Source organism: Ochlerotatus camptorhynchus, unplaced genomic scaffold, assembly GCF_037179485.1.
Source record: "Ochlerotatus camptorhynchus isolate MF236.1 unplaced genomic scaffold, CSIRO-AGI_Acam_v1.1 ptg000080l, whole genome shotgun sequence".
Taxonomy (NCBI): domain Eukaryota; kingdom Metazoa; phylum Arthropoda; class Insecta; order Diptera; family Culicidae; genus Ochlerotatus; species Ochlerotatus camptorhynchus.
In genome coordinates this window covers 380083-407592 of record NW_027040570.1, presented here as the reverse complement: position 1 = coordinate 407592, position 27510 = coordinate 380083, and the positions used below count along the sequence as shown (strand labels likewise).

At 42.0% G+C, this 27510-nt stretch overlaps 4 protein-coding genes across 5 annotated transcripts in view; 3 read left to right on the top strand and 1 right to left on the bottom strand.

Annotated features, from left to right (window-relative positions):
* Window positions 1-11826, top strand: part of LOC135697970 (uncharacterized) — a 38338-nt gene extending 26512 nt beyond the window's left edge. Inside the window, exon 4 of the mRNA XM_065217852.1 lies at window positions 11615-11826. Coding sequence (XP_065073924.1) covers window positions 11615-11824 — 210 coding nt within the window. The 3' untranslated portion in view covers window positions 11825-11826. The remainder of the gene's footprint in view (window positions 1-11614) is intronic.
* On the top strand, window positions 11637-14118 carry LOC135697967 (ankyrin repeat domain-containing protein 39). 2 transcript variants are annotated; one of them, XM_065217850.1, is made up of 4 exons: window positions 11637-11779; window positions 12585-12745; window positions 12816-13019; window positions 13083-14118. In XM_065217850.1, the coding sequence occupies exons 2-4, from the start codon at window positions 12619-12621 to the stop codon at window positions 13331-13333; spliced, it is 582 nt and encodes a 193-aa protein (XP_065073922.1). In that variant the 5' UTR covers window positions 11637-11779; window positions 12585-12618; the 3' UTR covers window positions 13334-14118. The 2 variants fall into 2 exon arrangements, with proteins under 2 accessions (XP_065073922.1, XP_065073921.1); XM_065217849.1 differs by lacking the exon at window positions 11637-11779 and having other exon boundaries at window positions 12556-12745.
* On the top strand, window positions 11967-12307 carry LOC135697972 (uncharacterized). Its single transcript, XM_065217855.1, has one exon. It carries the CDS (start codon window positions 11973-11975, stop codon window positions 12303-12305), a length of 333 nt encoding a protein of 110 aa, XP_065073927.1. The 5' UTR covers window positions 11967-11972; the 3' UTR covers window positions 12306-12307.
* Window positions 14119-17229: 3111 nt separating the features above from the next.
* On the bottom strand, window positions 17230-22992 carry LOC135697938 (uncharacterized). Its single transcript, XM_065217797.1, has one exon. It carries the CDS (start codon window positions 22990-22992, stop codon window positions 17230-17232), a length of 5763 nt encoding a protein of 1920 aa, XP_065073869.1.
* Window positions 22993-27510: the final 4518 nt, after the last annotated feature.

The window sequence follows — 27510 nt, the reverse complement described above, 5'->3', positions numbered from 1 at the left end:
CTGGGAATGTGAAAAATTTAGATGTTATGCTACATCATTATCTGCATCATCTTGTTCAGATGCTCAGGTGTATTGACTCGGCAGCGGCTGAACAAACGTGAGCCACCACCTTCGGCACGGAAGAGAGTTGTTTTTTTTCTCTTTCTCCAATTCTACGTTAAACAAGGAATAAGCGGGAACATGATTTCAAATAAGTTGCCAGTTATCACGCAAGTGTTTTTCCGCCAAAACGCAATGAGAAATTAGTTGGTAGTCATGCAATCGGGTCCGACAAAAAAAAAAAGAAGAGGGGGGCGTTGGTTAATTGCAAATAAAACCGCGTATTTGCATTTTAATATGTTGGCTTTCGAAGATTAATGGCTAGTAAATGGTTGTTTGTTTTCTGATGGTTACTTTTAATAGATATTAATTGAAGTTTCGGAATTTTATTAGGCTATCAAAATACGTTGGTGTGTAAAAACATGAATCTCAAATGCGTGGTCCTATTTTTTCTCCTATCATCTTACATGAAAAAAAAAATGAAATTTGTTTCATTTGAAATCAGAAGAAAATCAAAAGCAGATTTGAAATCTACATTTAGCATTAGCATCAGCAAGTTTCACAAATTCGTAGGTGGTACAAGTCCTAGACCATTTTATGTGAGTATTGCCACCTCCGTCCGTTACCGTATTGACCGAGATATGGGATTGATCTCGGCCTCTTAGATGGAAGTAGCAGTACACTCCAATAGTCAAGAACTGTTCTGGCCACGTCCTTGCAACTGCTGGGGATGGGAAGAATTTTTAGATGGACACTTACTTAAGAGAGATGCAGAGAACTCCACGACCTCTCATAAGTGTCACAGGAGTTTGGAGGTTTCTTAGTGGGGAGGGTAAGGTCATACGTTCGGTAAACGTTACTGGCAGATTTACGATAGCATTGGTTATGTTATATTTATGTGTCAACATAAATTAAATGTGTATGTGGGTGGGTGTTTTAATAAATAAAAATTAATAGTTTTGTGATGTTGAAAACTGCTTCGTGTTCTATTTGAATTCCTTTATGGTAAATTCATGGGATTCCAGTGGGTTCGGCTTCTAACCAGTTTCAAAATTTTCCTGATTTAGCAGACTTTTCTTCATCATTGACACAAGGTTGCAAAGACTCATTTCAGCTAAAATAATGTTTTTCGGAATAATAAAACCAAAAGATGGTATGATGGCATGTTTTACTTGTAACTTACAAGAAGAGGTTACAAAGTATGCGTTGGAAACATAAAACCTGTAAATTTTGCTTTCTATGAGTCACAATCAGCGATTTGCTGATCGCTGAGTGAGTGAGTGAGTGAGTGAGTGAGTTTGTGAAAAATCGCTGATTGTGACTCTCATGAAGTGAAATAAACAGGTTTAATATGTCAAACACATTCTTTGTAACCTCTTCTTGTATCCTACCAATTCAAAATTTGATCATGTCATCTAATTATTTCATAATTTAGAAAAACATTGTTTTAGCTGAAATGAGTCTTTGCAACCTTGCATTGACAATTCTTGAAAACTTTCTGTGTAACATCGTCCTAAACTTCAACCGAAACTACCCGAAACACGAAAAAACGGAACAAGATTTGAAATCTACATTTTGCCACAAAAAAAAAAAATAAACAAAAAAATAATAATAATTCTGGACCCGGGGCAAATTAATCACACTTTTGAGATTGATTGGTTGGTGATAGCTGTCAAGATAAATCTTGGTAGCATTTTATTATGCGATTCCAATGCACAATGGTCCCGAAACCGTATTTAGGAAGACAAAAATGTTTGCCAAAACCGTCAGTTTAAGTTATATAGTGTCTTCGGAAAAGTTTCTTCATATTTTTGGCCGATCTTTTGATCCTAGTGAAATTAGGGTGGTCCATAAAATTGGTGAATTGAAAATACAAACGTTTTATTATTTGAGATAGACCAATGCAGTGTTCTAGAGACTTGTAGAACAATCAATTTGATGCAACTTTGCTGAAAATATTAGAAATAAAAATAAGAGATAGCTCTTATAGTTCATGAGTTAAGATAATATCACAGACAAACATACATAAAACTTTAACACTTTTCATCGAACACGAATTTAAGAGTTGGTTGGAAATGCTATCTAACATGAAGCTTTAGTGTGATAATATATTAGCTAGAGAATGATCTTGGAAGAGGGTAGGTAGATAGTTCTGTTAGGGTACGGCATTTAACGGTAAATTTAAATTTTTTTAGTTGGCCTTGCGTTTGACGTTTAAACACTATCGAATTTCACTAACATAAAAAGATTGACCTTGGTCTAGACACTTTTAAAACTTTTAATGGCGCATATTTTTGCTGAAGACACCATATTTCTATCTCTTATGGTTCATGAGTTGTGATTTTTTTTAATAAACAGGTTAGGGTGGCGCCTTGAAAATCGACTTTCTTTTAATATCTTCATACGTTCATTTCTCAAAGCTGTCATCTCTTTTATTTGAAAATTTATGGCTAGCTTTTGCTGAAAAAATGACTTTTTTTTAATTAAATTAAACTGCCCCAGCTAATTGTCCCATCTTTGCTTGATTTCCTATTCATATGGGACTGTTGTGCTTTTATGGGCAGTAAATTCTTTAAACAAAAAATGCTCTCGCAGTTTTTTCACCAAAAATAAAAAATATTTCAAATGGAATTAAAAGTTAGAAAATCGGTTTGCTCTATTTAGAGAAATTGAGAATTGAAAAGAGTCATTTTTTCGAAGAAAATCTCCTTTAACTTTCTAAGCATAAAATATAGCAACCTGGGCCACCCTAACCTGCTTGTTTAAAATATTCATAACTCATGAACCATAAGAGATAGAAATTTAGTGTCTTGAGCAAAGTTGCTTCGAATTGATTGATCTACATCTTTTTAGAACATTGCATTGGTCCTTCTCAAATCATAACTAAAGTTCATATTTTCAATTCACCAATTTTATGGACCACCCTAATTTCACTAACCTAAAAAGATTGGCCAAAAAATATAAAGAAACTTTCCCGGAGACACCATACACCTAAAAGTGATGGTTTGGGCGCAAATATTTGTGTATTCCTAAATACGGTTTTGGGACCATTGTGCATTGGAATCTCATAATGAAATGGTAAATAAGACTTTGGGACCATTGCAATGGTATTTTCATTGTGCAATGCTAGCTTTGACGAGATTCTCTTTACAAAAAAGTAGATTTGTCTGCATAATTTTCAATTTTATTTTAGTTACGTTCAATATCAGTCTTCAAAGATACGAATCATCCGTCATCCGCATCGTGGCTCTAGCCGTGCGGATCTGTTTGCTTTTTGCTGAAGGAAATGTTACTGCTACCTTAAGCTACAACATATTTAAACAGCACTTTTCAGTGCTCAACATTACCTGCAAAATTTCTACCTTGTTCGACTCTTATTCCTCTTCGATGCTTGTTTTGACGCTATCCGAGGTATCCTAATAAAATTGTTATGGTTATTTTGCTTAGCGATGTGTTCCAGGTGTCATCCAAACCATTTGTACAATAGTTCTATTATTTGGGTTATCGTTCGTGTATGGTAATTTTGTATAAGCGTAATCTAGCTTGGATATTGATTTGGAAAATTCCACTTCGATCCTCATATTAATCTGCTTGGAAATCGATTTGGAGAAACGCCATGGCGCCTAAACACAAAAGAAAAGGGTAATCTCTTGATCCCCCTTCTGATGAAATTTATTTGAGTATTCAATTTGATATCCTCATGGATAATGAGAATGATTCATCATCCAGGCAAAACTCCATTCAACATTCCCGGCTTAATTATAAGAAAGAAAAGGTCCCCCTATTGTGATAACAACTTTCGATTTCCATGCTCTTCGCACGGAACTTTTGAACTTCGTTAAATTCTCGTTTTCACTTCAAATAGGCCGTCGTCGGGGTGAATGCCGGGTATTGGTTGAAACCTTGGACGGATTCAAACGTATCTTCTGAGAAGCAGCATAATTTTTTTACTTACGACACTAGATCTGAACGTGTGTTCAAGGTTGTCTTGGAAGGACTGCCCAGTTGTGAATCCCTGGATCATATCAAAGATGAATTGACAACATTACTTGGAGCTTGGATTGGATCAATCAAAACGAAAATGAAATCCCGTCCTGACGATTCGCGCAACGGGATTCCTAATGATTTTTATTTAGTTCACTTCAAGTCTAGTTCCCTACTACAAATTCTTCATCTATTCCTGCTGCTAACAATGTTCAGATGCTACCTATACTGCTATTGTAGATGGTAGAAACCGAAATTAAAATTCTAGCTAACATAATTCTAACGGAAATTGTGATGATTTCGACTCAAGTAGCATTGTTGCTCCTAAAATTGAATTTTTACAGAAATCTTGACATGATTACTGATAAACTAAAAACTAACTCCATGTTTGATGTTATTCAAACTTCAGTCAAATTTGCAAACAATATCGTCATTTGAAAAACAGTAATGGATTTTAAATCTTTAAATTGGAATGCTCGATCTATTAAAGATAATGAAGACAAGCTATTTAGTTCAAATAATTTCATGGAAATTGTGCAAACGTCCAGATATTTCAGCAAAGCTACGGAATTTATGGGACGTTATAAAAATTACATGAACATCCGGAAAACGTATTTTAAGGGTGGAGATGGAGATTTCAAGAACTTTAAAAAATGCGAAAATTTTGCTAAGTTGATTACAGAATATTAACGGAGTTCTATGAATTAAAACAAATGTGAGTACTTCGAGGACGATCAGTTAGCTTCAGAATACATAATCCCATTAACTTAAGCGCCTCTTCTTCTTGTTTCTGCTGGGTCGCTTTCTAGAACCATTTTCACTGGGTCGTCGTGCGGCATTCTTACGACGTGCCCAGCCCCGCGTAGTCGCCCAATTTTTGCAATGTGGACGATGGATGGTTCTCCCAGCAGCTGGTGCAATTCGTGGTTCATTTGCCTCCTCCACGTTCCGTCATCCATCTGAACTCCACCGTAGATGGTACGCAACACCTTCCGTTCGAAAACACCAAGGGCGTGAGCATAGTCCTGGTCTCGTGGCCGTAGCGGACCACCGTTCTAATCAGCGTCTTGTAGACAGTCAACTTCGTGCGGCGTCGAATTTTATTCGAACGGAGCGTCCTCCGGAGTCCAAAGTAGGCACGATTCCCTGCCATAATGCGTTTTTGAATTTCTCTGCTGGTATCATTTTCGGCGATCACCAGCGAGCCCAAATACACGAACTCATTGACCACCTCGAATTCGTCACCGTCAATCTGAACTCGGGTGGGAGGCTAACATTGTCTTCCCTAGAACCTCTTCCTTTCATTTTCTTTGATGCGTTGATGGCAAGTCCAATCCGGCTAGCTTCAGCCTTCAGTCTGATGTACGTTTCCGCCATCGTCTCAAAGTTCCGTGCCATAATTTCAATGTCATCGGCGAAGCCAAGAAGCTGGATGGACTTCCTGAAGATCGTGTCACACGTGTCTATCTCAGCTCTTCTGATCACACCTTCTAATGCGATGTTGAATAGCAGACACGAAAGTCCATCACTTTGCCGTAACCCCCTTCGAGATTCAAAGGGACTCGAGAATGTCCCCGATACTCGAACAACACACATCACTCGATCCATCGTCGCCTTGACCAATCACGTCAGTTTATCTGGAAATCCGTACTCGTGCATAATCTGCCATAGCTGATCTCGATCGATTGTGTCGTATGTGAATTTGAAATCGATTAACAAATGATTTGTGGGCAAGTTGTATTCGCGGCATTTCTGCAGAACCTGCCGAATCGTGAAAATTTGGTCCGTGGTAGCGCGGGCACCCATGAATCCCGCCTGGTATTGCCCCACGAACTCTCTTGCAAATGGTGACAGGTAGCGGCATAGAATTTGGGAGAGTACCTTGTAGGCGGCGCTCAGCAGTGTGATCGCGCGGTAGTTGCAACAATCTAACTTGTCGCCCTTTTTGTAGATTGGGCATACGACACCTTCCATCCACTCCTCCGGTAATATCTCCTCCTCCCAAATCTTGGCAATTACCCAGGGCACCGCTCTAGCCAGTGGTTCACCACCGTATTTTAATAGCTCACTTGGTAGTTGATCTACACCAGTTGCTTTGTTGTTCTTCAGCCGACCGATCTCCTCCTCAACTTCTTGAAGATCAGGGGCCGGTAGCCTGTCGTCTTCTGCGTGACCTCCAAGGTCTGTTGCCGTGCAACCTAGGTTTTCTGCTGCATCACCGTTGATGTGCTCGTCATAGTACTGCTTCCTCCTCTCAATCACCTCACACTCGTTCGTGAGAAGGTTACCGTCCAAGTCCTTGCACATAATTTCAGTAAAGTTGCGGGTTCTTAAAATATTCTGATAAATTCAGGGCAGTCTAGAGGCAATTTTAATAACACCAGGAAGAACTAGACTATTGAAAAAGTTGTAACTTAGTGTTGATAATTTAACGGAAGTTTCATGAACTTTAGTTTCATTATTTTCAGAAAATTTGTAGGAAATTTAAAGCAGTTCTCAGGTTAACGTTAAGAAGTTAATTGAAGTCTTCGCATAAGTTCAGAAGTTCACTGAAGCTTAAAAATTTATAGGACAGTTCAATTAAATTCAGCGCAGTATAACAAGCTTCATGAGAAATGCAAAAACTTTAGAGAAGTTTTGAGAATTTCGGAAAAGAACAGAGAACCTCAGAGCAGTTCCGTTAACATTAGAGAAGTCACATAAATTTTAAAGAAGCTTAGATAACTTCAGCAAATTGTTAAGCATTTAGATTAAGAAAATTAGGAAACTTTAGGAACTCCTCAAAAGTTCAGGGAGTCTCAGGCTAGTTTCTCAAACTACAAAGAACTTCAAGCCAGTTTCATTAACTTCAGAAAAAAATTGGGAACTTTTAAGTAGTTCTGAAAACCTCGGAATAGTCCATTCCATATTCAATGGAGATTTCCATTGAAATATTCCTCAAAATTTTGATGAAGTTATCCTCCGAATTCAATTTTCTTTTAGTTTTCCTTGGAATTTTATTCATTTCGGATTTCCTTTTCAATCGCACTGCACTTGAAATTCTACTCACATTGAAAGGCTCCTAAGAATTGGTATTTCTCCTCACAAATTCCTTAGATTTCATCTCAAAATTTGTTTGGCAAACTCTCCTGAATTGAGTTTCCGAATTCCTTTGAAGAGTTATTTTCAGATTTAATTGTAATCCTCTTTTAGTATTTTTAAAAAAATCCAAGGATTTATGCTCCGCACACGTTTTCTCTCACAATCTATGAAATTATGCTCAGAATGCCCTTGGAATTTTCCTCTGGAGTTGTGCTGCTCAAAAATTCCTAAGTGTTTTCATTGAAATTTACTTTTAATTCAATTCAGGGTTTCTTGAAACTCTACTCAAAACTATCAGGCTTCAATTGAAATCTAAAATTCCTCAGAACTACCTTGAAAGCAGATTGCACTTGATGTTTTTGTCCAATTTTTTTTTCTCCCCAGAACTCCCTTGGAATGAGGTCCTTGGAAATTATAGTAAAATTCCACAATTGAAGGCTGTGCATGGAATTTGACTCCAGATTCTTGAAAATTTCTTGAAGTATCATAGTATCAAATTTCTTAGAAATATGCATGTTCCAAAACCAAAAAAAAAAACATTTCAAGTCTCTGTTTTTGTTTTTAAATTTATTTGTTACTGAAGATTAATCCACTGTGCATCTATAAAGTTCAAAGTGTGAATGAAAATAACGAGAAAAATAAATGCTTGTAAAAAATGCTGTGTATATTCTTCGTAAGAAATTTATTAAATTCTCTGAGATTTCCAGGTTTTTAGGAAAAAATAAAATTTCCTGAGAATTCCCGGTTTTCCAGGTTTTTGCAGTTAGTAGACACCCTGACTAATACCGTTGGTTTGGCCATATTCAACCTAGGGGTAGACGAGGCAAGATCGCCACCCGGGGCAAGATGAGCACCACTTAATGGAAACCATTATGAAAATGCTTTTAAAAAAACACGTTTAATGATAAATAAGAGTTCAATTGAGCACTAGCAATCTTTTCGAAACAAAATATCATAAATATCAACCAAAATATCATGACAAAAACTGGCGCTGAAAGTAGATGAATTTTTTTTAATATCTCATATCCCCGTAAGAGCAAACTTGTTTTGTCAACTCACTGACATATTTTTTTCAAGAAACAGTTTATCCTCATAGAGTGTAGTTACAAAAAAATACTTTTCACTAAACGTATAGTTAAATTTAAAGCATAAAAGTAAATCCTATCAGATAGGGCGAAATGAGCTCAATTTTGCGGGGCAAGACTGCCAGCGTACGTTTCAATTCATAACCTCTAAGAAAACAAACGTCAAAGCGCAATGTTTTGATTTCGGAATTCTTTCACGTTTTGAGATGGTTATAAACGTATTTTGGGACGGAAACGGTGGAATTGTGTCAATCTTCGGGCGGCAATTGAGGAAGTGAGGGCATTAGGATGTTCGGTAAACAGATCGGCCGTTAACCACGGTATCCCGCGCCAAACTCTTGCACGCTACCTGAAGACGACTGGAACGCAAAAGGATGGACGGTATGACACAGTATTCACCAAGGAACAGGAAGATGAGCTGGTTTATCATGTTCTACAACTGGAGAAAACGTTCTACGGAGTAACATCTATCGAGCTTCGTAGCCTGGCATTCCAGCTGGCGGAGCGGAATCATATACAGCATCCGTTTAATAAACAAACCGAACTAGCCGGACCGGATTGGTAAAGTGGCTTCCGGAAGAGGCACAAAGAGCTTTCGTTGCGAACACCTAAAGCTACATCGATTGCCCGAGCTCAGGGTTTCAATCGAGTGGCCGTCCACCAGTTTTATGATATTTTGGAGGAAACACTCAGTACCGGGAAGTTTAAGGAAAATCGAATATACAATGTTGATGAGACCTCTGTCCTAACAGTAAGCATTATTATCATTTGAATTCATGGTTCCTTTTTACATACATGACTAACATGACAAACTAAATTACAGCTTCAAAAGAAGAGAAGCAAAATTATCGCTCTTCGAGGGAAACGGCAAGTTGGTAGCATCACATCATCAAAAAGAGGTGACTTTGTCCCTGCGATGTTGATATTTCCAAGGATGTGAATGACAGAACAATTGAAGAAAGGAGCACCAACCGGAACCATTTTTAGCTGCAATGCAACAGGATGGATGACCACAAATGATTTTTGTAAGTGGTTTGATCATTTTCTGCTGCACACTCGACCAACACCTGAATGCCCAGTTCTACTGCTACTGGATGGGCACTGCTCTCATGTTAAGCTACAGCCTCTCGATATTTGCTATATGGGCTCATTGAAAACTCATTTTTCTAAGGCCATTGAGGTTTTTCTAAAGGGAAATCCTGGAAAGGCAGTGACCATAAACGATGTAAGTAGTCTTCTTGGTAAAGCGTTTCTATATTTATTGACACCTGAAATCGCTATGAATGGTTTTAGGAAGGCCGAAATAGTACCTCTGAATCGATTTATTTTCACTAATGATGATTTTGCGGCATCCGATGTATCCGATATTCCAATGCCCGCAATCACCATCAATATGCTTCACGACGAACAACTGTTCTTTGACTTTGAGCCGGAAGAAATGAAACAACTAGAAAAAACCGAAAATTGTTGCGGATGGACTGCTTGGTCAGTAAAGAAACAGAGCCAAATAGCCAACACGCCAATTCTTCACGACAGCCATTGACAACTGTAAACGAGCAATCTAAGCCTGTAACTGCATCAGAGCCAATTAACAAGAACTGTACATTTCAAGTTTCACCTGCAATTATCAAGCCACTTCCAAAAATGATATCAAGGAACTGTAAAAATAAGAAGAGTAGAAAGGAAAAAGCAGCTAAAATCACCTCTTCTTCCTTTCGGAGCACATTGAAGTCGTCACAAGCTGCCAGAGATATCAAGGAACTCAACAAAATCAAACAAAAATCATCTAAACCAAAAACCGAACCGAAGAGACCAAAAACTGAACCTGAATTCCACGATACGCTGTGCGACAAATGTGGTCTCAATTTCAGTATGTCCAGTGATGGTGAAAACTGGAATAAATGTACGAATTGCAATAAGTGGTATCACCTTTGCGAAGAAGGAAAATGTCCTTCATGTTGAATATTTGCTAAGTTGGATTCAGATTTGATTTCCATAATAAATACCTACTTTCGCTGCTCGTTAACAACACTATTATTATTTTTTTATTAAAGAAAAATGTCTGCTGTGTTTTGTAAAATACCTATGTTCAGTTAAAATAAAATCTACAATTAAATAAAAAAAGCCTTCTATAACTATATATAACGTGCTCTTCTTGCCCCGGGGTTATTTTACTCAACAAAAAAAGTCGTTTTTGTTATGTTATGTTTTTCAATGTTTTGTTTACGTTTTGGAACTAAAGTTACCATAAGAAAGCTAGACATAATCCCCCCTATTCTGCGAGTCACGTGACTCTCTCTCACCGGTGAGGTGACAATAGTCACCTCGTGTGAGTTGACTCTCCATTTGATTTGCACGGAGAGTCACCTCACACGAGGTGACAATTGTCACCTCACCGGTGACAGAGAGTCATGTGACTCGCAGAATTAGGGGGAATATCAAACAACAACCCTGCAGCAATATTGAACAAAACAATAGTTGTATTAATGCCAAAACTTAAGCTCAACCTTAGGCTGACCATCTTGCTCCCCCGTCTACCCCTATATGGTTTGTGTACATTTTTATTTTTGATGTTCCGTTTGCCATTGCACTCGCTCATTTTCAATTATTTTTTAAGGAACATACTTTCGAAGAAATCCATTACTTTATCTTCAACTCTCTCCTGGAAGTAGGCTGCCTCCTTAACAACGTGGTCATTTCGATGAACATTTCAAATGGTCCTATCTGCTTTGATCGGTTTTAATTCATCGGCTTTCTCATTTTACAACCACTGATATGCAAACATTTCGCGCTTATTTTACCATATTGTTTGATAAAGGAGGTTTTCATCTAGCGTCCAAAACGTCAAATACAAAAGGGAAGGTTTTGCAGCTTAGTTATTAACGGAAGAGAAAGTCGATTAAGAGAATCGATCAATGCAGATAGAGATAGGCATTCGTTGCGGCAGATGCATGTAGTGATATATGTACTTCACAATGAGTGTTTTTTTTTTATCGAATGTGACACTCTCACCAGAAATCTTACATCCCATCTTACCCGAACTGTCAAAATTAGGAGGCCACGTAACCAGTATTTTTTAGCATGAAAGCTAGCGATCTGCTTTGTATGATTAAAACCCTGCTGAATATGTTAAACATTGCTATCACTATGAGATTATATGAGTTTAATTGGAAATAGGAATAACTTTTCGGTCATCAAAACAAAACTTTATTTTTCTCGGATCGGTGCAAATGTTACTTTCGACATAATGAAAATTTGTTCTTGACTTGGTGTATTTCAGAGCCCAAGTAGTGCATTTCGCGGTCCCAACTTGTTCAGTAAACCATTGTTGAATCGAAGAAAGTCGTTCCAAACATATTGCATTAAAGTTAATCTGCCATCTCAACCTCCAATGAACCCCGAATTTTCATCTTCCTTCTTTCCAGGTACTTGGTTACCGCGTTGTCGCTTCCTCATCGACGGCGGTCAAGCAGGACTACAACGAGTATATGTGGACTATGCGTAAGGAGTTCCACGATCCGGAACCATTCGTAAGTGAAACATCGTCCGCCATCGTCGAACGGGATAACCTGGCCAACTGCGGCCGTGAGGTGAATAACTATCCACCAAGCAATAAGATTGACGTTCCGGAGTAGGTTTTGAAAAGCGGCTGAACCCAGCGCCGGACAAGTGCTATTATTTCAATCTGCAAAAGTTTTTTATTTGTGACCATAATTTCGCCCTAAAAAGTAACTGTTACGTTTGTGTACATTTAAAACAAGCATTTTTTGTTGCGCAAAAAAAATGGAATCGCCAAATTCGACCACGAATCAGCATTCGCTCACGAACAACCTGGTAACGGTGCCGATACCGATCCTACCGACGGAGGGAACCTATGCGTACGTGTTCGTAAGGGGATCATTGTACGCCCGTGACAGTTCCATATTTGGCTGTTCGGCGGACGAGGTGCAGGCCCTCTCGAAACGCTTCCAAATAAGCTCGATTCCCGTCGACAATGGGGTGGTCATCAAGGTAGCCCCCTCGCTGATCATCAACTCGCTGGCCCAGCTGGGGTACAAAGTTGTATCGAGCACCGGCGATGCGGAAGTCGTGTGGACGCTGCAGCGTGAGCTGTAGATGAATGATCCTGTTGTAGCTAAAATTTTATTTGAAACACGCAAAAACTTGTTACATAAACCACTATTTAGGCATAGCTAAGTTAAGGCCACGAGCCTCCCGCGCAATAACAGTCCATCTCTCTGTACAAAAGTAGCCTTGTGTAACACGTTGTGCATCTGAGTGTAGTGTGTAGTGTGAACCTTTCGCATCCAGTTTCGCCCTCACCACGCGCCTAATCGTACTTGTTGCTATTTTCCATCCAATCCTTCATTCCTACTATATGTACGTGCTCGAAAGCCCACGACGAACGGAGTCAAAGCACGAAAACGGGATGCCATCGAACCATCCGCACCACGACCAGCAGCACGGCGATCAACATCAATGCAACTGTAGTAAAACGGTCACCGCGTCGCAATCGTTGGACGAGCTGGAGTTTGAGCGGGGCATTTGGACTGCCGGTATTATCGACATAGGATTTCTTGCAAATTTCGCATAAGTAATACAAGTTCACTGTTCTCCCCATTACAGCAATTGACAACGAAGAACACAAGCTTCGATCGTTGATCGCTAAGGGACACCTTCACGACAGGGATAATTCTGGCTATACGGCCCTTCACTACGCAGCCCGCAGCGGCCATCTGTCGATCTGTCGGATACTGCTGGATGCCGGCATTGGCGTTGACGAACAAACTCACGGAGGAGTGACCGCACTGCACAGGGCCGCCATGATGGGTAAGTTCTCTCGGTTCAATTACCCAGTTTTGCATATCCTACCAATGTCAGTCTCCATTTTAGGTCACCTAGAAATTGTCAACCTCCTGCTAACTCGAAAAACGGATCCGTTCGTTCAGGACAGTGATGGAAAAACTGCTCTCCACAGGGCAGCCGAAAAGTGCTATCCCGAGGTGTGTCGAAGCTTGCTCCAGCACAGTCCCAGCCTTGCGACGGTCCGTGACTGCAAAGGAAAAGTCCCCCTCGAACTGGTGAGTCAACAATCGACTCACTACCAACGATTGATCGAACAGTTCGACGCGTGTTGTGGGTAAGATCGTTCATTTTCGTTAATCCATCTTTCCCCTCCCTGCATACAATACGTTTGGTTCTTTCGGTGTACCTACGTAGAAACGTAAAAAGAATACATATTTTGTGTTATAATAATCAAGCAAAATAAAATAGAGGGAAAAATGCATCAAACAATAGTCTACAATTTGTGATAGTTGCTCAGCGATGTTGTAATTTAACTAGTAAGTGTTTCTCGATTCAGGTTAGGTGATTATGCCACACAGAAAAGTAACACACACCAACTGGTACATCTTGTACACGGCAACCGCAAAATACCCAATAACGACTACAAAGTAAGCATTTCCCGTTAGGACTTATGAGTAATTACAACTATAAAAATGAGTAGTAAGTATTCATTTATGAGCAACAAATACACATGAATGGGTAACTTTTTAACTCATTTAATGGGTAGCCTCAGTTTCCCACGAAAATGTATACGTTTGTAGTCGATATTGAAACTTTTGTAGTCATTATTGGAGATTTTGCGTGTACCATGTAGTGGAAAATCTATTAATCCATCTATTCACGCACCAATTCTTCTAGAAGAAAGATATTTTTAAACATTTTTTTAACGAATTTGAATTTTCATTGACTGTTTTGATTATCACAACATTTTGTCATATTATGTAAAAAAAAAAGAGAGATAATCTATTATATTAGACCTATTATCGAACCTAACGGACCGTTTCATGGCAGAGATTTATGTAGCTAAGTGTGATTTGCACACAAGATTGTTTAATTCGTGTAGTGAATATAAATGTATAGTGTACTGAACTAACTAGAGGTAATAAGATGTTTGATTGGATATCACAATTCCTTGGAAGTTTTATATTTTACATCCAGTGCTGCAAAGGGCCAATGTTTCTTTACATAAACAGAATGCGACTGAAATTTTGATCTAAGGTCTGTATCCACAATAACCCGGACACATCTAAACTTAAGTAAAATACAAATTTCGCATTTATATTTCAATTGTAGTTGTTTATTTCAGATTCATGGGATATGATTTAAAAATTCACGAAATCCAAACATAGTTATTCGGTATTTGCATAAAATTTTCGAATTTTGCGCTTAACACAGTCCATTAGGGTTTGTACAGACTCCTATTTGTCAAAATTTGTTGGAAGTGTTTGATATCTTTGATTCCTTGTTTCTTTCCAGAAAGCTTCCGCTTCATCAGAGCAAAATATCTTTCGATTGGACGTATCTCTGGGCAATTTGGCGGATTTGCGGTTTTTGGTACAATATTCACTTTTTTTTAACTAGTTCGTTTATTTATTAGGCTCAGTCGTGTGTGACACTTTGCGGAGCCAAAATCAGTAATGTTTGATTTACATTTTAAATAGCAGTATTTCTAAGTTAGTTAGTATTGGGTACCAATTACTCGTGGCGGGCTCGAGGTTAATGGGTAACAATTTCAATTGGAAGGATCTAGGTAGGAAACTGGTTTCTGAAGCCTCCTTCAGATACTACTCTCGGACGGTTAACCAAATCCTGACTTGGCAGGGGTAAGTAGCACAGGAACAGGAGGATAATAAGACTGGGACGCAATGGCGGGGTTGTTACATCAAACTCTAACATCAGACAAACAAAGGAATTCGTAGATCGCTTGCATGTAGGGAAGATCACGTGTTCCCAATACATCTCTTACTTCACGGAAGGGTTGTCTACCTCGGGCCACTAGGGTATCCAATAGTTGTGCTCTGGAGGCGTCATTACCCGGGCAATACCAAACTGCGTGATCGATGTCATCATAACCGGTTCTGCACCTACATATATTGCTGTCAACGAGGTTTATTCTATAGAGATGTGCGTCTAGCGAGTAGTGGTTGGACATAAGTCTTGACATCACTCGAATGAATCCCCGACTTACATCCAGCCCTTTGAACCACGCTCTCGAAGAAACATTTGGAATAATGGAATGTAACCACCGCCCAAGAGAATTATTTGTCCAATCGTTTTGCCAACTTAAAAGAGAACTCTGACGTACTAATGGGAAAAATTCATCATGTGAAATTCTTCTATCATAAATCTCGCCTTGTTGTGCGCCCACCTTTGCGAGAGAGTCTGCCTGGGATTGAGCAATGTGAGGGGACCCATACAAAGGTAATTATATATGATCTTTCGACCAGCAAACTCATCTGCTCCCTTACCTTTGAAAGGAAATAAGATGAGTGCCTACCTTGTTTCATCGACCGAATAGCCTCAATCGAACTGAGACTATCCGAGAAGATGAAGGAATAGTCTGTGGGCATGTCGGAAATCATCCCCAATGCGCAGTTGATTGCTGCTAGCTCAGTAACATAAACGGAACAAGGTTCCTGAAGTTTCCGAAAGGCGGTTGAGTATTCATTGAAGACGCCCAAGCCAGTGGATCCATCAATGCGTGATCCATCAGTAAAAAATCTTCTATTGCAGTTGACTTGTTGGTACTTCTCAGCAAAAATGCGGGGAATTGAGATAGGTCGAAGTTGATCTGGAACTCCTTGAATAGCCTGTTTCATGGAGAGATCATAGTCAATGGGGGAACTGTAGTTAGTAAAGCATACACGAGAGGGGTTATAGCAAGGAAGGCTAATATCCGATGACATATAATTAAGATAGATTCGCACGAATCTAGACTGGATGCTCAATTCGAGCATTTATTCGAAGTTTTCAATCACAAGGTTGTTACTGACACTACATTTAATCAATATTCTTAATGAGAGCTCCCAGAAACGGTTCTGCAGGGGTTTTACGCCCGCTAGGACCTCTAGGCTCATATTGTGTGTTGAATGCATACAGCCAAGGGCAATACGTAAACAACGATATTGAATACGTTCCAATTTGATTAGTGGCTTTTTCTTACCGAGAGGAAGCAAAAAGAGCCATACTCAAGAACTGAAAGAATAGTCGTTTTATATAGTTTAATGAGGTCTTCCGGGTGAGCACCCCACCATGTCCCGGAAATTGATCGTAGAAAGTTGATCCTTTGTTGACACTTTTGTTTCAAATACGTAATGTGGGTACCCCAAGTGCATTTTGAATCAAACCAGACTCCAAGGTATTTGAAGGTTAAAGATTGGGTAATGTCTCTGTTGGGAATTTGCCAACTTACGCAGGGAGATTTTCAATACAATAATATTAGAACTACCGAAGACGTGGGATTTACGTTCATTAATTATATTATTATATTCCTGGAAAAAGGTTCAGGAAGGATGTAACGTTAGTGAACATGTTTGCATCTTAATATTAGTCCATTAGTAATTTTCTTTTGTAACTTACGTTTAGTCCCGTTGTGCTACACTTGCAAGCGATCGAAATTACGGGTCGCACGAGATCGTCTCGTTTTGTCGGTGGCCGTCGTAACAGGCAATCTAGCAAACAATTTATCCGTACTGAATCCTATAAACCGTACTAAAGCAATCTAGATTTAAGTATTTACTTAGTATTTTAGATTATAAATTTTACCTTCACTGTAGGTTTAGGATGTAAGTAGATTTTAGGTTATGATAAGTTCACTAGTTTTTATCAAACACTATGGAAAAGGTATTAATTGTAAATAATAATTTTAACGAATTTTAGAAATAGAATTATACCTAGCTGATTTTACACTAGTAATTTAATTTAATGACTTGAACTTTCAATGGAAAAAACTAACTAAATTTAGACCGCAAACTCATTGATGCCGCACGTTAAATTGTTGTTTTATGTTTTTTGGCGTTTGCCTACTATCAATTGTTTATCCGTGACGTTTGCCCAACGTCTCTGGAGAGAAGGTGCGTACTATACCTGGGTGCGTTGATGTTTGTGTAGGCAAGGTGTCTTGGATGGGAAGGTGCGCATCTGCGCCAGGGGCGTACTCAACACTCCTCCCGGGTACGCCGATCCTCTGATCGGCTTACAGTCCGTCGCGCCGTACATCCAATATAGCCAGCTTGGCCACAGGGCGCTCGAACACACCGTTCGCAGTTCTTACGGTTGCCGCCCTGATCTGATTGTCGTTCTTGTTGATGTAAGTTCCGATGACCTTGCCTTTAGGCCAGCAGTTCCGGGGCAGCTTCGGATCAACGATGATCACCACATCGCCAATCGCTATCGGCTTCGTGTTCGCATACCATCTCGTTCGTCGAGTGATCTCCGGCAAGTAGTCACTTAGCCAACGTTTCCAAAACTGGTTGGCTAGCTGCTGAGACATTCGCCAGGTCCGCCGTAGTGCTGTTCCGCTGTCATCGAGGGTACATATCGGTTTCGTTCCGTCGGATGACCCCAGGAGGAAGTGATTCGGGGTGAGAGCAGGTGCAGATTCATCATCAACCGGAACATGTGTAAGCGGCCGAGAATTAACAGTGCATTCGATCTCGGTTAGAAGGTTTCGTAGCACTTCGTCGTTAGGCTTGTGCAAGGGGCGGATTTCCATGAGGTTCCGCTTCACTATACCGATAAGGCGTTCCCAACTGCCGCCCATGTGCGGCGACGCTGGGGGAATGAACTTCCAGGTGGTCTCGGTACCGCTGAACTCCTTCATCACCTCGTCCTGGTTGATCGCCGTTGCTGCCTCTCCCAATTCGCGGTTCGCGCCAATGAAGCAGGTACCGTGATCACTATAGATCGTCTTGGGCATTCCGCGGCGTGCTGCAAAGTTTCGGAGGCCCATGATGCAGGAGGCGGTACTCAAAGTGTGTACTACTTCGATGTGGATCGCACGAGTGGTCAGGCATGTGACCAACATTCCCCACCGTTTCTCCACTCGACGACCTACGACGACTTCGATTGGTCCAAAATAGTCAACGCCAATATGGGTGAAGGGTCGAGCAAAGGCATCAAGTCGCTCTAGAGGAAGATCGGCCATTATTGGAGGCTGTGGGGTTGCGCGATGATTTTTGCAGTGTTGGCAGTTGTAGCGTACTTTTGCGTAGGTCGCTCGTAGTCGAGGTATACAATACCTCTGTCGGAGCTCATTTATAGCGGTCTCATGGTTTTGGTGGTGGTACTTAGTGTGATAGTGTGCAATAATAAGATTGGTAGTGTGGTGGTCACGTGGGAGGATAATCGGGTTTTTAGCATCTTCGGTGGCTAGCGTACAGGCACTAATTCTTCCCCGCATCCTCATCAGTCCGTGGTCGTCCAGCCAGGGTGTCAGTTTAAACAACGGGCTGGTCTTGGGAATGGGCTTCGGCGATCCGTTCACCGATTTCAGAATAGCTGCTTCGTCCGGGTAGGCTTCTCGTTGGGCTTGGCGTATCACGTAGCGCTCGGCGATCTGCAGTTCCTCTGCGGAAGGTGGACCACAATGAACAGGTTTCTTTTGCTTCTTTAGGCGACAATTTGCCGCAAAACGATGCACAAAGGCAGCTACTTTGACCATCCGCTTCCAGCTGGAAACGTTGATCGGTGGATCTGGCACGGTGAAATGGGTTAGCAGACAGGGACGAAGTTCAGTGTCTGTCTTGCTTCCTTTCGCTATTTGACATGGCCATGCTTCTTCCGGTTCCCGCAGGAAATCTGGCCCGATGAACCACCTGGATTCTGGAGTCATGTCCGGGAATTTCTCCCATTTCGTGCCATCATCTGCGACGTTTAACTTGGTTGGAACCCAACGCCATTGGTTCGGTTCTGTTGACTCCAAGATCTCACCGACTCGACAGGCAACGAATGGTGTGTAGCGACGATGGTCCGAATACAGCCAGCAAATCACATCCCTGGAATCCGAGTGATAGAATCGCTTGCTCACGTTGAAGGACAGGGAGCTGAGGACCGTTTGGGAGAGCCTTGTACCAATAACTGCTGCCATGAGCTCGAGCCGTGGAATCGAATGATATCGCAAGGGGGCAACTCTTGTTTTGGCGGCAATTAAGCAGCATCGGACAGTTCCAGCCTGATCGAAGCGCAGGAAGCATGCGGCAGCCATACCGTTCTCACTCGCATCTACAAACGTGTGCAGTTGAACATCATGGTATCCGGGAAGAAGATGAGAGCGGAAACATCGTGCTACTCGGACTTGTTCAACTTGGGGCAGGACTTGCAGCCAATTGCACCATTTGGCGAAGGCATTGCCGTCGATCTTGTCATCCCACTGGATGCCGCTTCGCCAGATTTCCTGTAGCAGGATCTTGAGGAACATTAGGAACGGCGCAATGAGTCCAAGGGGATCGAATATCCTCATGAGGACCCGTAGAACCTCCCGTTTCGTAGGCTGACGGCGGCCTTCCCACAGGTCGCGATCGTAGCGGTCCCAACCGACTTTGAAGGTGAAGACATCTGCCGATGTACACCACCACATCCCGAGCACCTTTTCGGTTGCCATTTCTGGTGAGAGGTCCAAGTTCTTCTCCTCAGCGTTGCTTCCACGTAAGGCTTCTAGGACGCGCAGAGAATTACTGGTCCAATTACGGATTTCGAACCCACCCTCCGAGTGTACGAACTTTACATCTTGAGCGAGCTTGATGGCCTCTTCTTCGGTGTCTACGCTCACCAACATGTCGTCTACGTAGTGCTGCTTCTTAATTACCTCCACAGCAGCTGGATATTCCTGATCGAAGCGTGCAGCATTCAAGTTCATCACGTACTGGGCGCTGCTAGGAGAGCAGCAAGCACCGAATGTCATGACGCACATTACGTATATTGCTATCTGTCCATCCTCATCTCTCCAGAAGAACCGCAAACTCTGCTGGTCTTCATCCCGAATTAACACTTGGTGGAACATTTCACGTATGTCGCCTGTCAGAGCTACAGGATGCTCGCAGAAGCGGATCAGCACAGTAAATAGTGATGAAAGATGATCGGGGCCCTTCAGCAACACAGAGTTCAGTGATACTCCGAATGCTTTGGCTGCTGCATCCCACACGATCCTCACCTTTCCCGGCTTGTTTGGATTTGTCACCGGGAACACTGGAAGATACCAAACACGCTGAAACGATTGGCTCAACTCTTCATCAGATAGTTTCCGTATGTAGCCTTTGCTCAGATAGTCCACCATTTTCTCCTTCAACGTTTTGGTGAGTGTTTCATTCTTCTGCATACGCTTTTCTAGACATTGGAAACGTCGTAGAGCCATCTCTCGGCTGTCCGGTAGACGTACTGTGTCGTAACGCCAAAGTAGGCCAGTTTCGTAGCGTTCCCCTGTGAACCTCGTGAGCGAATTGAGAAGAGAATGTGCTCGTTGATCCTCGACGGAGATAGGTGCGTGTTGTGGCTTCATAATCCCCAAGCTATCCAGCGCAAAGTAATCTTTGAGGACTTGGTGTAGATCCTCATCTGAACTGTGTTGGTCCTCGCAAGAACCGATGTGGTAGACGGAGTGCACCGGGCTGATTGCAGGTTCTGCCATGCATCCACCGCACACTGTCCAGCCTAAACGAGTCTTAATGGCGATGGGATCGCTTAGATTGCCTTCGCGGCACTTGAGAGGAAGGCTGAGATGCTGGTTCTTAAGTCCAATCAGGATCCGTGGCCGAACACCGTGGTATGAGTCGATCGGAAGCCCTTGCAGATGCGGGTACAAAGATGATAGTTCCTCGATGTCCATCGTCTGGTACGGAAGCAGAAGTTCGTTTACTGTTCGTGCACCACTGATGGTGAAACTTTTGGCTCCGCTGTGTACACCGGCTACTTCCAGTTCGACGACCCTTGACTTCACTTCTTGACGCTGCGTGCCGCCGGTCCAGTGTAGGCAAAGCGACCTGACTTCTCCATCCAGCTTTAGTTCGTCAGCTAACTCTTCGTCCAGCAATGTAAGATCGGAGCCGTCGTCGAGGAATGCGTGTGTTCGGATCGATCCACGTTTTCCGTACAGAACTACCGGAATATAACGGAACAGTATGTCGCTTGATTTGGTTTGATGCGTGTGGCAACCGTGCGCTGTTGAACTAGTTCCTGTTTTGGGATGTTCCGTACTGCCACTCGTCGAGGGTGCTGTTGTTGAAGATGGCGACGTCGCTGATGTAGCTGGCGACGATTGTTGATAATGGTCGTTGTGCAGGAGAGTATGATGCTTGAACTGACATCCATTTTTTCCGCAGAGTTTGGCCTGACACACTCCATTGTGACGGCAGAGGCAACGGCGACACAGTGAATATTCGCGCACTATAGCCCAACGTGAGTCGCGAGAGAATTCAAGAAAGCGCTTGCACTTGTCAATCGCTTTGCAAGCTCCTTTACAGACGGGGCACTCGTTACTAGCACTGGAATTCTTCCCACTTGGAGGTTCTGCAGTGATTTCCGAGTGAGTATTCACGAAGCCACTTCCTTTCTTTGTTCCACTTCTGTCATTCCTTACTGGCTTGGAGCTCGTGATGCTTGGAATAGTCACTATGCTAGCGGCCTCCGCGAGGGAATAGATCCAGGAACTAAAAGATGCTAAGTTGACTCCCGGCAGTGAAATCCTGTACTGCGCCCAGTTCAGCTTGATTGTTGGAGGTAGCTTGCTCACAAGCTGATGTAGGAGGGTCGTGTTATACAGGTATTCTTCCAAGCCACAGGCGTCTACGGTCGCGCAGAAGTTCTCCACATTTACAGCGAAATCCACTAGAGTTTCTAGCCTATCCTCTCTTATGGCCGGCAGGGAGTGAATTTTCTCGATGAGCGTTTGAACGATGGCTTCTGGCTGACCGAACATCATTTTCAGCGTCTTCAACACACCAGGAACATTGGCAGGGTGTACCAACCGGCTCTTCACCACTTCAAAGGCTCGTCCTCTCAGGCTTTTCTGCAGTCGAAAGATGTTCTCGTCGTTAGTGAAGCCACACATGGCCGTTGTGTTGTTGAACGTCGCGATGAATAGAGGCCAATCCTCAGGGTTGCCGGAAAACTGGGGCAGATCCTTGGAAATAGCCTGTCGCGCCGCTAATTGTTTCCTTGTTAGCGAGAAGCGATCTTCTTCACGTTCCGGTTGTCCATCGGCGAATGGTCTGGGTTGATGGTTGCCATTATTGGTTCTAGGGGAATCATCGAGGGGGTGAACTGCCAACGGTTGATTTTCCGATTGTGAGTGATGACTTGATTGCGCTTGTGGGAGCCAGTTTCTTACGACGTCCGACACGCTACTCGCGTTCGAACCAGCTTCGCTAGCCATCTCCTCCAGTAGTTTGTACTTTTCCTCCAGATAGATTTGTTCCTGCTCCAACTTTTTCTCGTTCAGGGTCCTTTCCTCCTCCAGCTTCTGTAGCTTTAGCTTGGCGAGAGTTTGTGATGCTCTGCTAGACGCTTGGCTTGACGCATGAGTTACCATTGACTTCGCTTTCACGTTGCCCTCCTTAGACTGATGTTTCTTCTTGGAGTCGTTGTGCTGAAGAGGATCTGCAACAGGATCGCCATCTGTTTCCACTGGTTTCTTCTTTCTTGCACCACCCAGCACAGAAAGTGTGTTGCTTGCAGATGAAAGGGTATCTGGTACTAGTTGCAACTTAACACAGTTTAGACACTTCCATGGCTTGTTCTCAATGTCTTGGCTAACTCCTACGCAGTTAAAATGAAACCATTTCAGACACTGATCACACCTCACCATTTCATCGGTGTCCTTTCCACGGCAAACTCTGCATGACTGGCCTGGAAATGATGCCTCCGGTTCGACCGTTTCGTTGGTGACCACCACTTGCACACCACTAATTGTACCACGTTCATTACCTTCGTTACTGCCTTTATTTGACCGACCGCGACTCGACATGACCGTATTTGACCGTGTTTATTCGCCAATAAACGAATATAATAAGATGTTGGGAATTTGCCAACTTACGCAGGGAGATTTTCAATACAATAATATTAGAACTACCGAAGACGTGGGATTTACGTTCATTAATTATATTATTATATTCCTGGAAAAAGGTTCAGGAAGGATGTAACGTTAGTGAACATGTTTGCATCTTAATATTAGTCCATTAGTAATTTTCTTTTGTAACTTACGTTTAGTCCCGTTGTGCTACACTTGCAAGCGATCGAAATTACGGGTCGCACGAGATCGTCTCGTTTTGTCGGTGGCCGTCGTAACAGGCAATCTAGCAAACAATTTATCCGTACTGAATCCTATAAACCGTACTAAAGCAATCTAGATTTAAGTATTTACTTAGTATTTTAGATTATAAATTTTACCTTCACTGTAGGTTTAGGATGTAAGTAGATTTTAGGTTATGATAAGTTCACTAGTTTTTATCAAACACTATGGAAAAGGTATTAATTGTAAATAATAATTTTAACGAATTTTAGAAATAGAATTATACCTAGCTGATTTTACACTAGTAATTTAATTTAATGACTTGAACTTTCAATGGAAAAAACTAACTAAATTTAGACCGCAAACTCATTGATGCCGCACGTTAAATTGTTGTTTTATGTTTTTTGGCGTTTGCCTACTATCAATTGTTTATCCGTGACGTTTGCCCAACGTCTCTGGAGAGAAGGTGCGTACTATACCTGGGTGCGTTGATGTTTGTGTAGGCAAGGTGTCTTGGATGGGAAGGTGCGCATCTGCGCCAGGGGCGTACTCAACAGTCTCTGCCCAAAAGATTTAAACGCAGTTGGGCTGGAAACCGCTTCCTTGTATACAACACTACCAATTCAGTTTTTTGCGGTGAAAACTCGACCCCTAAATTTCTTGCCCAAAGAGACAGATTATTTAGGGAATTTTGCAATGGTCTTTGCAAGATTTCTGCACGTGGACCTCTCATGGAAACCACGGCATCATCTGCAAGCTGTCTAAGCGTGCATTGATTATCTAAGTAGTTATCAATATCTTTGACATAGAAATTATAAAGTAAGGGACTTAAACAAGAACCTTGGGGTAAGCCCATGTAGCTAATTCTAGAAGTTGTCAGTTGACCTAGATTGAAGGTCATTTCTTTTTCTGACAGCAAATTATACAAGAAATTATTCAAAATACCGGGTAATCCACTGCTGTGCAAATTGTCTGACAGTATGTCTATGGAAACCGAATCAAATGCGCCCTTAATATCCAAAAAGACTGAAGCCAATTGCTCCTTGTGCGCAAAGGCCAGTTGAATATCAGATGAAAGCATCGCTAGACAATCGTTTGTTCCTTTACTCTTCCGGAAACCAAATTGCGTATTTGAAAGTAGATTGTTTGATTCAACCCAATGGTCAAGTCTTAATAGGATCATTTTTTCTAATAATTTCCTCAGGCATGATAACATAGAGATCGGACGGTAAGAATTGTGATCGGACGCTGGTTTCCCAGGCTTTTGAATAGCTATTACTTTAACCTGTCTTCATGCTGGTGGAACTGTATTTAATTCCATAAATGAATTATATAGGTTAAGTAATCGTCTTTTAGCGATATCGGGGAGGTTTTTTAGAAGGTCGATTTTGGTCATATCGCTTCCCGGAGCAGAGTTATTCGATGAAAGAAGTGCCATTGAAAATTCCAGCATTGTGCAGAGAACCGTTACTTCGGGCTGTATCCCGTAAAGTTGGTTGTGCTGGAACAGAATCTGGACAAACCTTTTTAGCGAAGTCGAATATCCATTGTGAGGAGTATTCTTCACTCTCATTGGAAGATGAGCGGTTTCGCATATAGCGAGCCTTTTTCCAAAGCGTTGTCATCGAGGTTTCTCTAGAAAGTCCCTCGATAAAAGTACGCCAGTAATTTCGTTTCTTTGCTTTTAGTAAGTTTTGAAGCTTTTTTTCAAGCTTAAGATACTTTTCAAAAAGCTCAGATCTTTCATGTCTACGATAATCTTTAAAGACATCGGATTTCTCAAGATACAACTTTGTGCATTCGTCATCCCATCCAGGGGTGGCGGGTCTTCTTTTGAGGGATGCACTTGGAACACGTCGTTTCTGAGCTTCTAATGCGCTTTTGTAGATTAGCTCGGTAAAGAAACGATACTCTTCCAGTGGTGGTAGAGGATCGGTAGAATCAATACCAAGAGTTACCGCCGATACAAATTTTTGCCAATCAATGTTCCTCGTGAGGTCAAAAGGAACTTGAATTGACTGATTTGTTTTTAGACGACCACTTTTAATTGAAATAATAATTGGCAAGTGATCACTACCATGGGGATCATTGATAACCTTCCACAGACAATCTAATGATAGTGAGTTAGAGCACAAAGAAATGTCAAGACGGCTCTCTCGAGCAGGAGGGTTTGCTATACGTGTTGCTTCACCAGTGTTCAAGATAGTCAAGTTGAAATCGTCGCACAAATCATAGAAAATACCCGCTCTATTGTCATCGTATGATTCGCCCCAACCAGTACCGTGTGAGTTCATATCGCCCAGTATTAGAACTGGAGATGGAAGGATATTAACTGAACTCCAAAGCTGACGGCGGTTTATGGAAGTCCTTGGAGGGACATATACAGAAGCTATGCAAAGATCTTTGTTCTTCACATTTATTTGGCAAGCGACAATTTCAATGCCTGAAATTATTGGGATTGAGATTTTATAGAAGGAGTAGCACTTTTTGATCCCCAAAAGTACGCCACCATATGAATCATCTCGGTCCAGGCGGATAATGTTAAAATCGTGGAAGTTTAGTTCATCTTCAGAAGAAAGCCAAGTTTCACAGAGTGCAAATATATCACAATCAGAATTGTGAATCAAATACTTGAACGAGTCTAATTTAGGTATTAAAACAATAAAGGGTGTCCACGATGAAATTGCTCTAACTTTTTAACCGTTGGGTAGAATTTAATTAAAATTTGGGTGGATTTAGTTCATAGTGAATTATTTACATCCTGCAAGTTTTAAAGTCCTGTGATCAAAACTCGCGGAAATGGAGTCGAAAGAACAGCTCGTGCGTGATAAAATCTTGCGCATTCATCACGAGAACAAGGATCTCGCATCGTTCCATCGCTAAAACGTTGGGAATCGCGAATTCCACGGTGTCGCGAGTGATTAAGCGGTTCGAGGAACGGTTGACCACCGATCGGAAGCCCAGAAGTGAAGGAAAAAGCACAGACAAACAGACATAACACTCAAAATTCGTTCATCGAACATGCATTTAACGGACAATTTAAAAGTATAGTAGTTGGTAGCACCGCCACCTGTGGCGCTCATAGTCGATTCTCTTGCGTTTGACGTTTACACACTACCGCCATCTGTTCTGCGTAGTGCCCACCACAGTGTACTCAACAGATGGCGGTAATGTTTTAGTGACGATGTTTTACAGTGAGAAATATTCAATGTGTTATGTCTGTTTGTCTGTGGAAAAAGTATTCCGTACAACACCAAAAATCACAACCGCGTAGTTGGGGCCTTCAACCGAAATCCGAACGCCTCCGTTAGGGATGTGGCTAAGAAGCTGCACCTAAGCCGAAGTTTTGTCCAGAAGGCCAAAACTAAGGTTGGGCTTCGAACGTTCAAGGTACAAAAGGCCCCTAATCGCGACGAGAAGCAGAACAAGTCCGCCAAAACCCGTGCCAGGAAGTTGTACCTCAACATGCTGACGAAAGTTGAATGCTGCATCATGGACGACGAAACATATGTGAAGGCCGACTTCAAACAGATCCCCGGCAACCTGTTTTTCACGGCCAAGGATAAGTTCAGCGTTCCGGAGCATGTCCGCACTCAGAAGATGTCCAAATTTGCGAAGAAATTCCTGGTTTGGCAAGCCATCTGCACGTGCGGGAAGCGGAGTGCACCTTTCGTGACCCAGGACACGATGAACGGACAGGTGTACATAAAAGAGTGCCTCCAGAAGCGGCTGCTTCCTCTCCTGAAGGCCCACAACGTCCCAACAATCTTCTGGCCGGATTTGGCCTCATGCCACTACTCCAAGGACGTGCTGAAGTGGTATGCGGACAATAAGGTCAATTTCGTGCCGAAATTGTTCAACCCTCCCAACACTCCGGAGCTCCGCCCCATCGAGAAGTACTGGGCGATTATGAAGCAGCACCTTCTTAAACGACCTAAGGTAGTGAAGACAGTCGAGGAACTGAAGAAAGTATGGGTTTACATGCAAAAAACGGTTGATTCACAGGTTGTGCAGAATCTTATGGCCGGGGTTAAGGCCAAGGTGCGGGCATTTGCGTATGGACTGTAAATAAAATACGAGTAAAATGGTAAAATGAAGTTTAATAGTTATTTCTCAATCCCTGAAAATTTGATGGTAATCGGATGAAAACTCGAATTTTGCGAATCAATTTTGTGTGTGGCAATTTCATCGTGGACACCCTTTATTCACTTGATTTGCTTCGTAAAGCCCGATTCAAAGTAAATTTGGACGCAT

Bases quoted from the DNA above. Each gene is read 5' to 3' on its own strand.
- LOC135697972 (XM_065217855.1), top strand. From the start codon at position 11,973: ATGGAATCGCCAAATTCGACCACGAATCAGCATTCGCTCACGAACAAC.
- LOC135697967 (XM_065217849.1), top strand. From the start codon at position 12,568: ATGTACGTGCTCGAAAGCCCACGACGAACGGAGTCAAAGCACGAAAAC. The intron at 12,746-12,815 runs GTATTATCGACA...TCCCCATTACAG, and splicing joins GCGGGGCATTTGGACTGCCG to CAATTGACAACGAAGAACAC. The intron at 13,020-13,082 runs GTAAGTTCTCTC...TCTCCATTTTAG, and splicing joins GCACAGGGCCGCCATGATGG to GTCACCTAGAAATTGTCAAC.
- LOC135697938 (XM_065217797.1), bottom strand. From the start codon at position 22,992: ATGTCGAGTCGCGGTCGGTCAAATAAAGGCAGTAACGAAGGTAATGAA.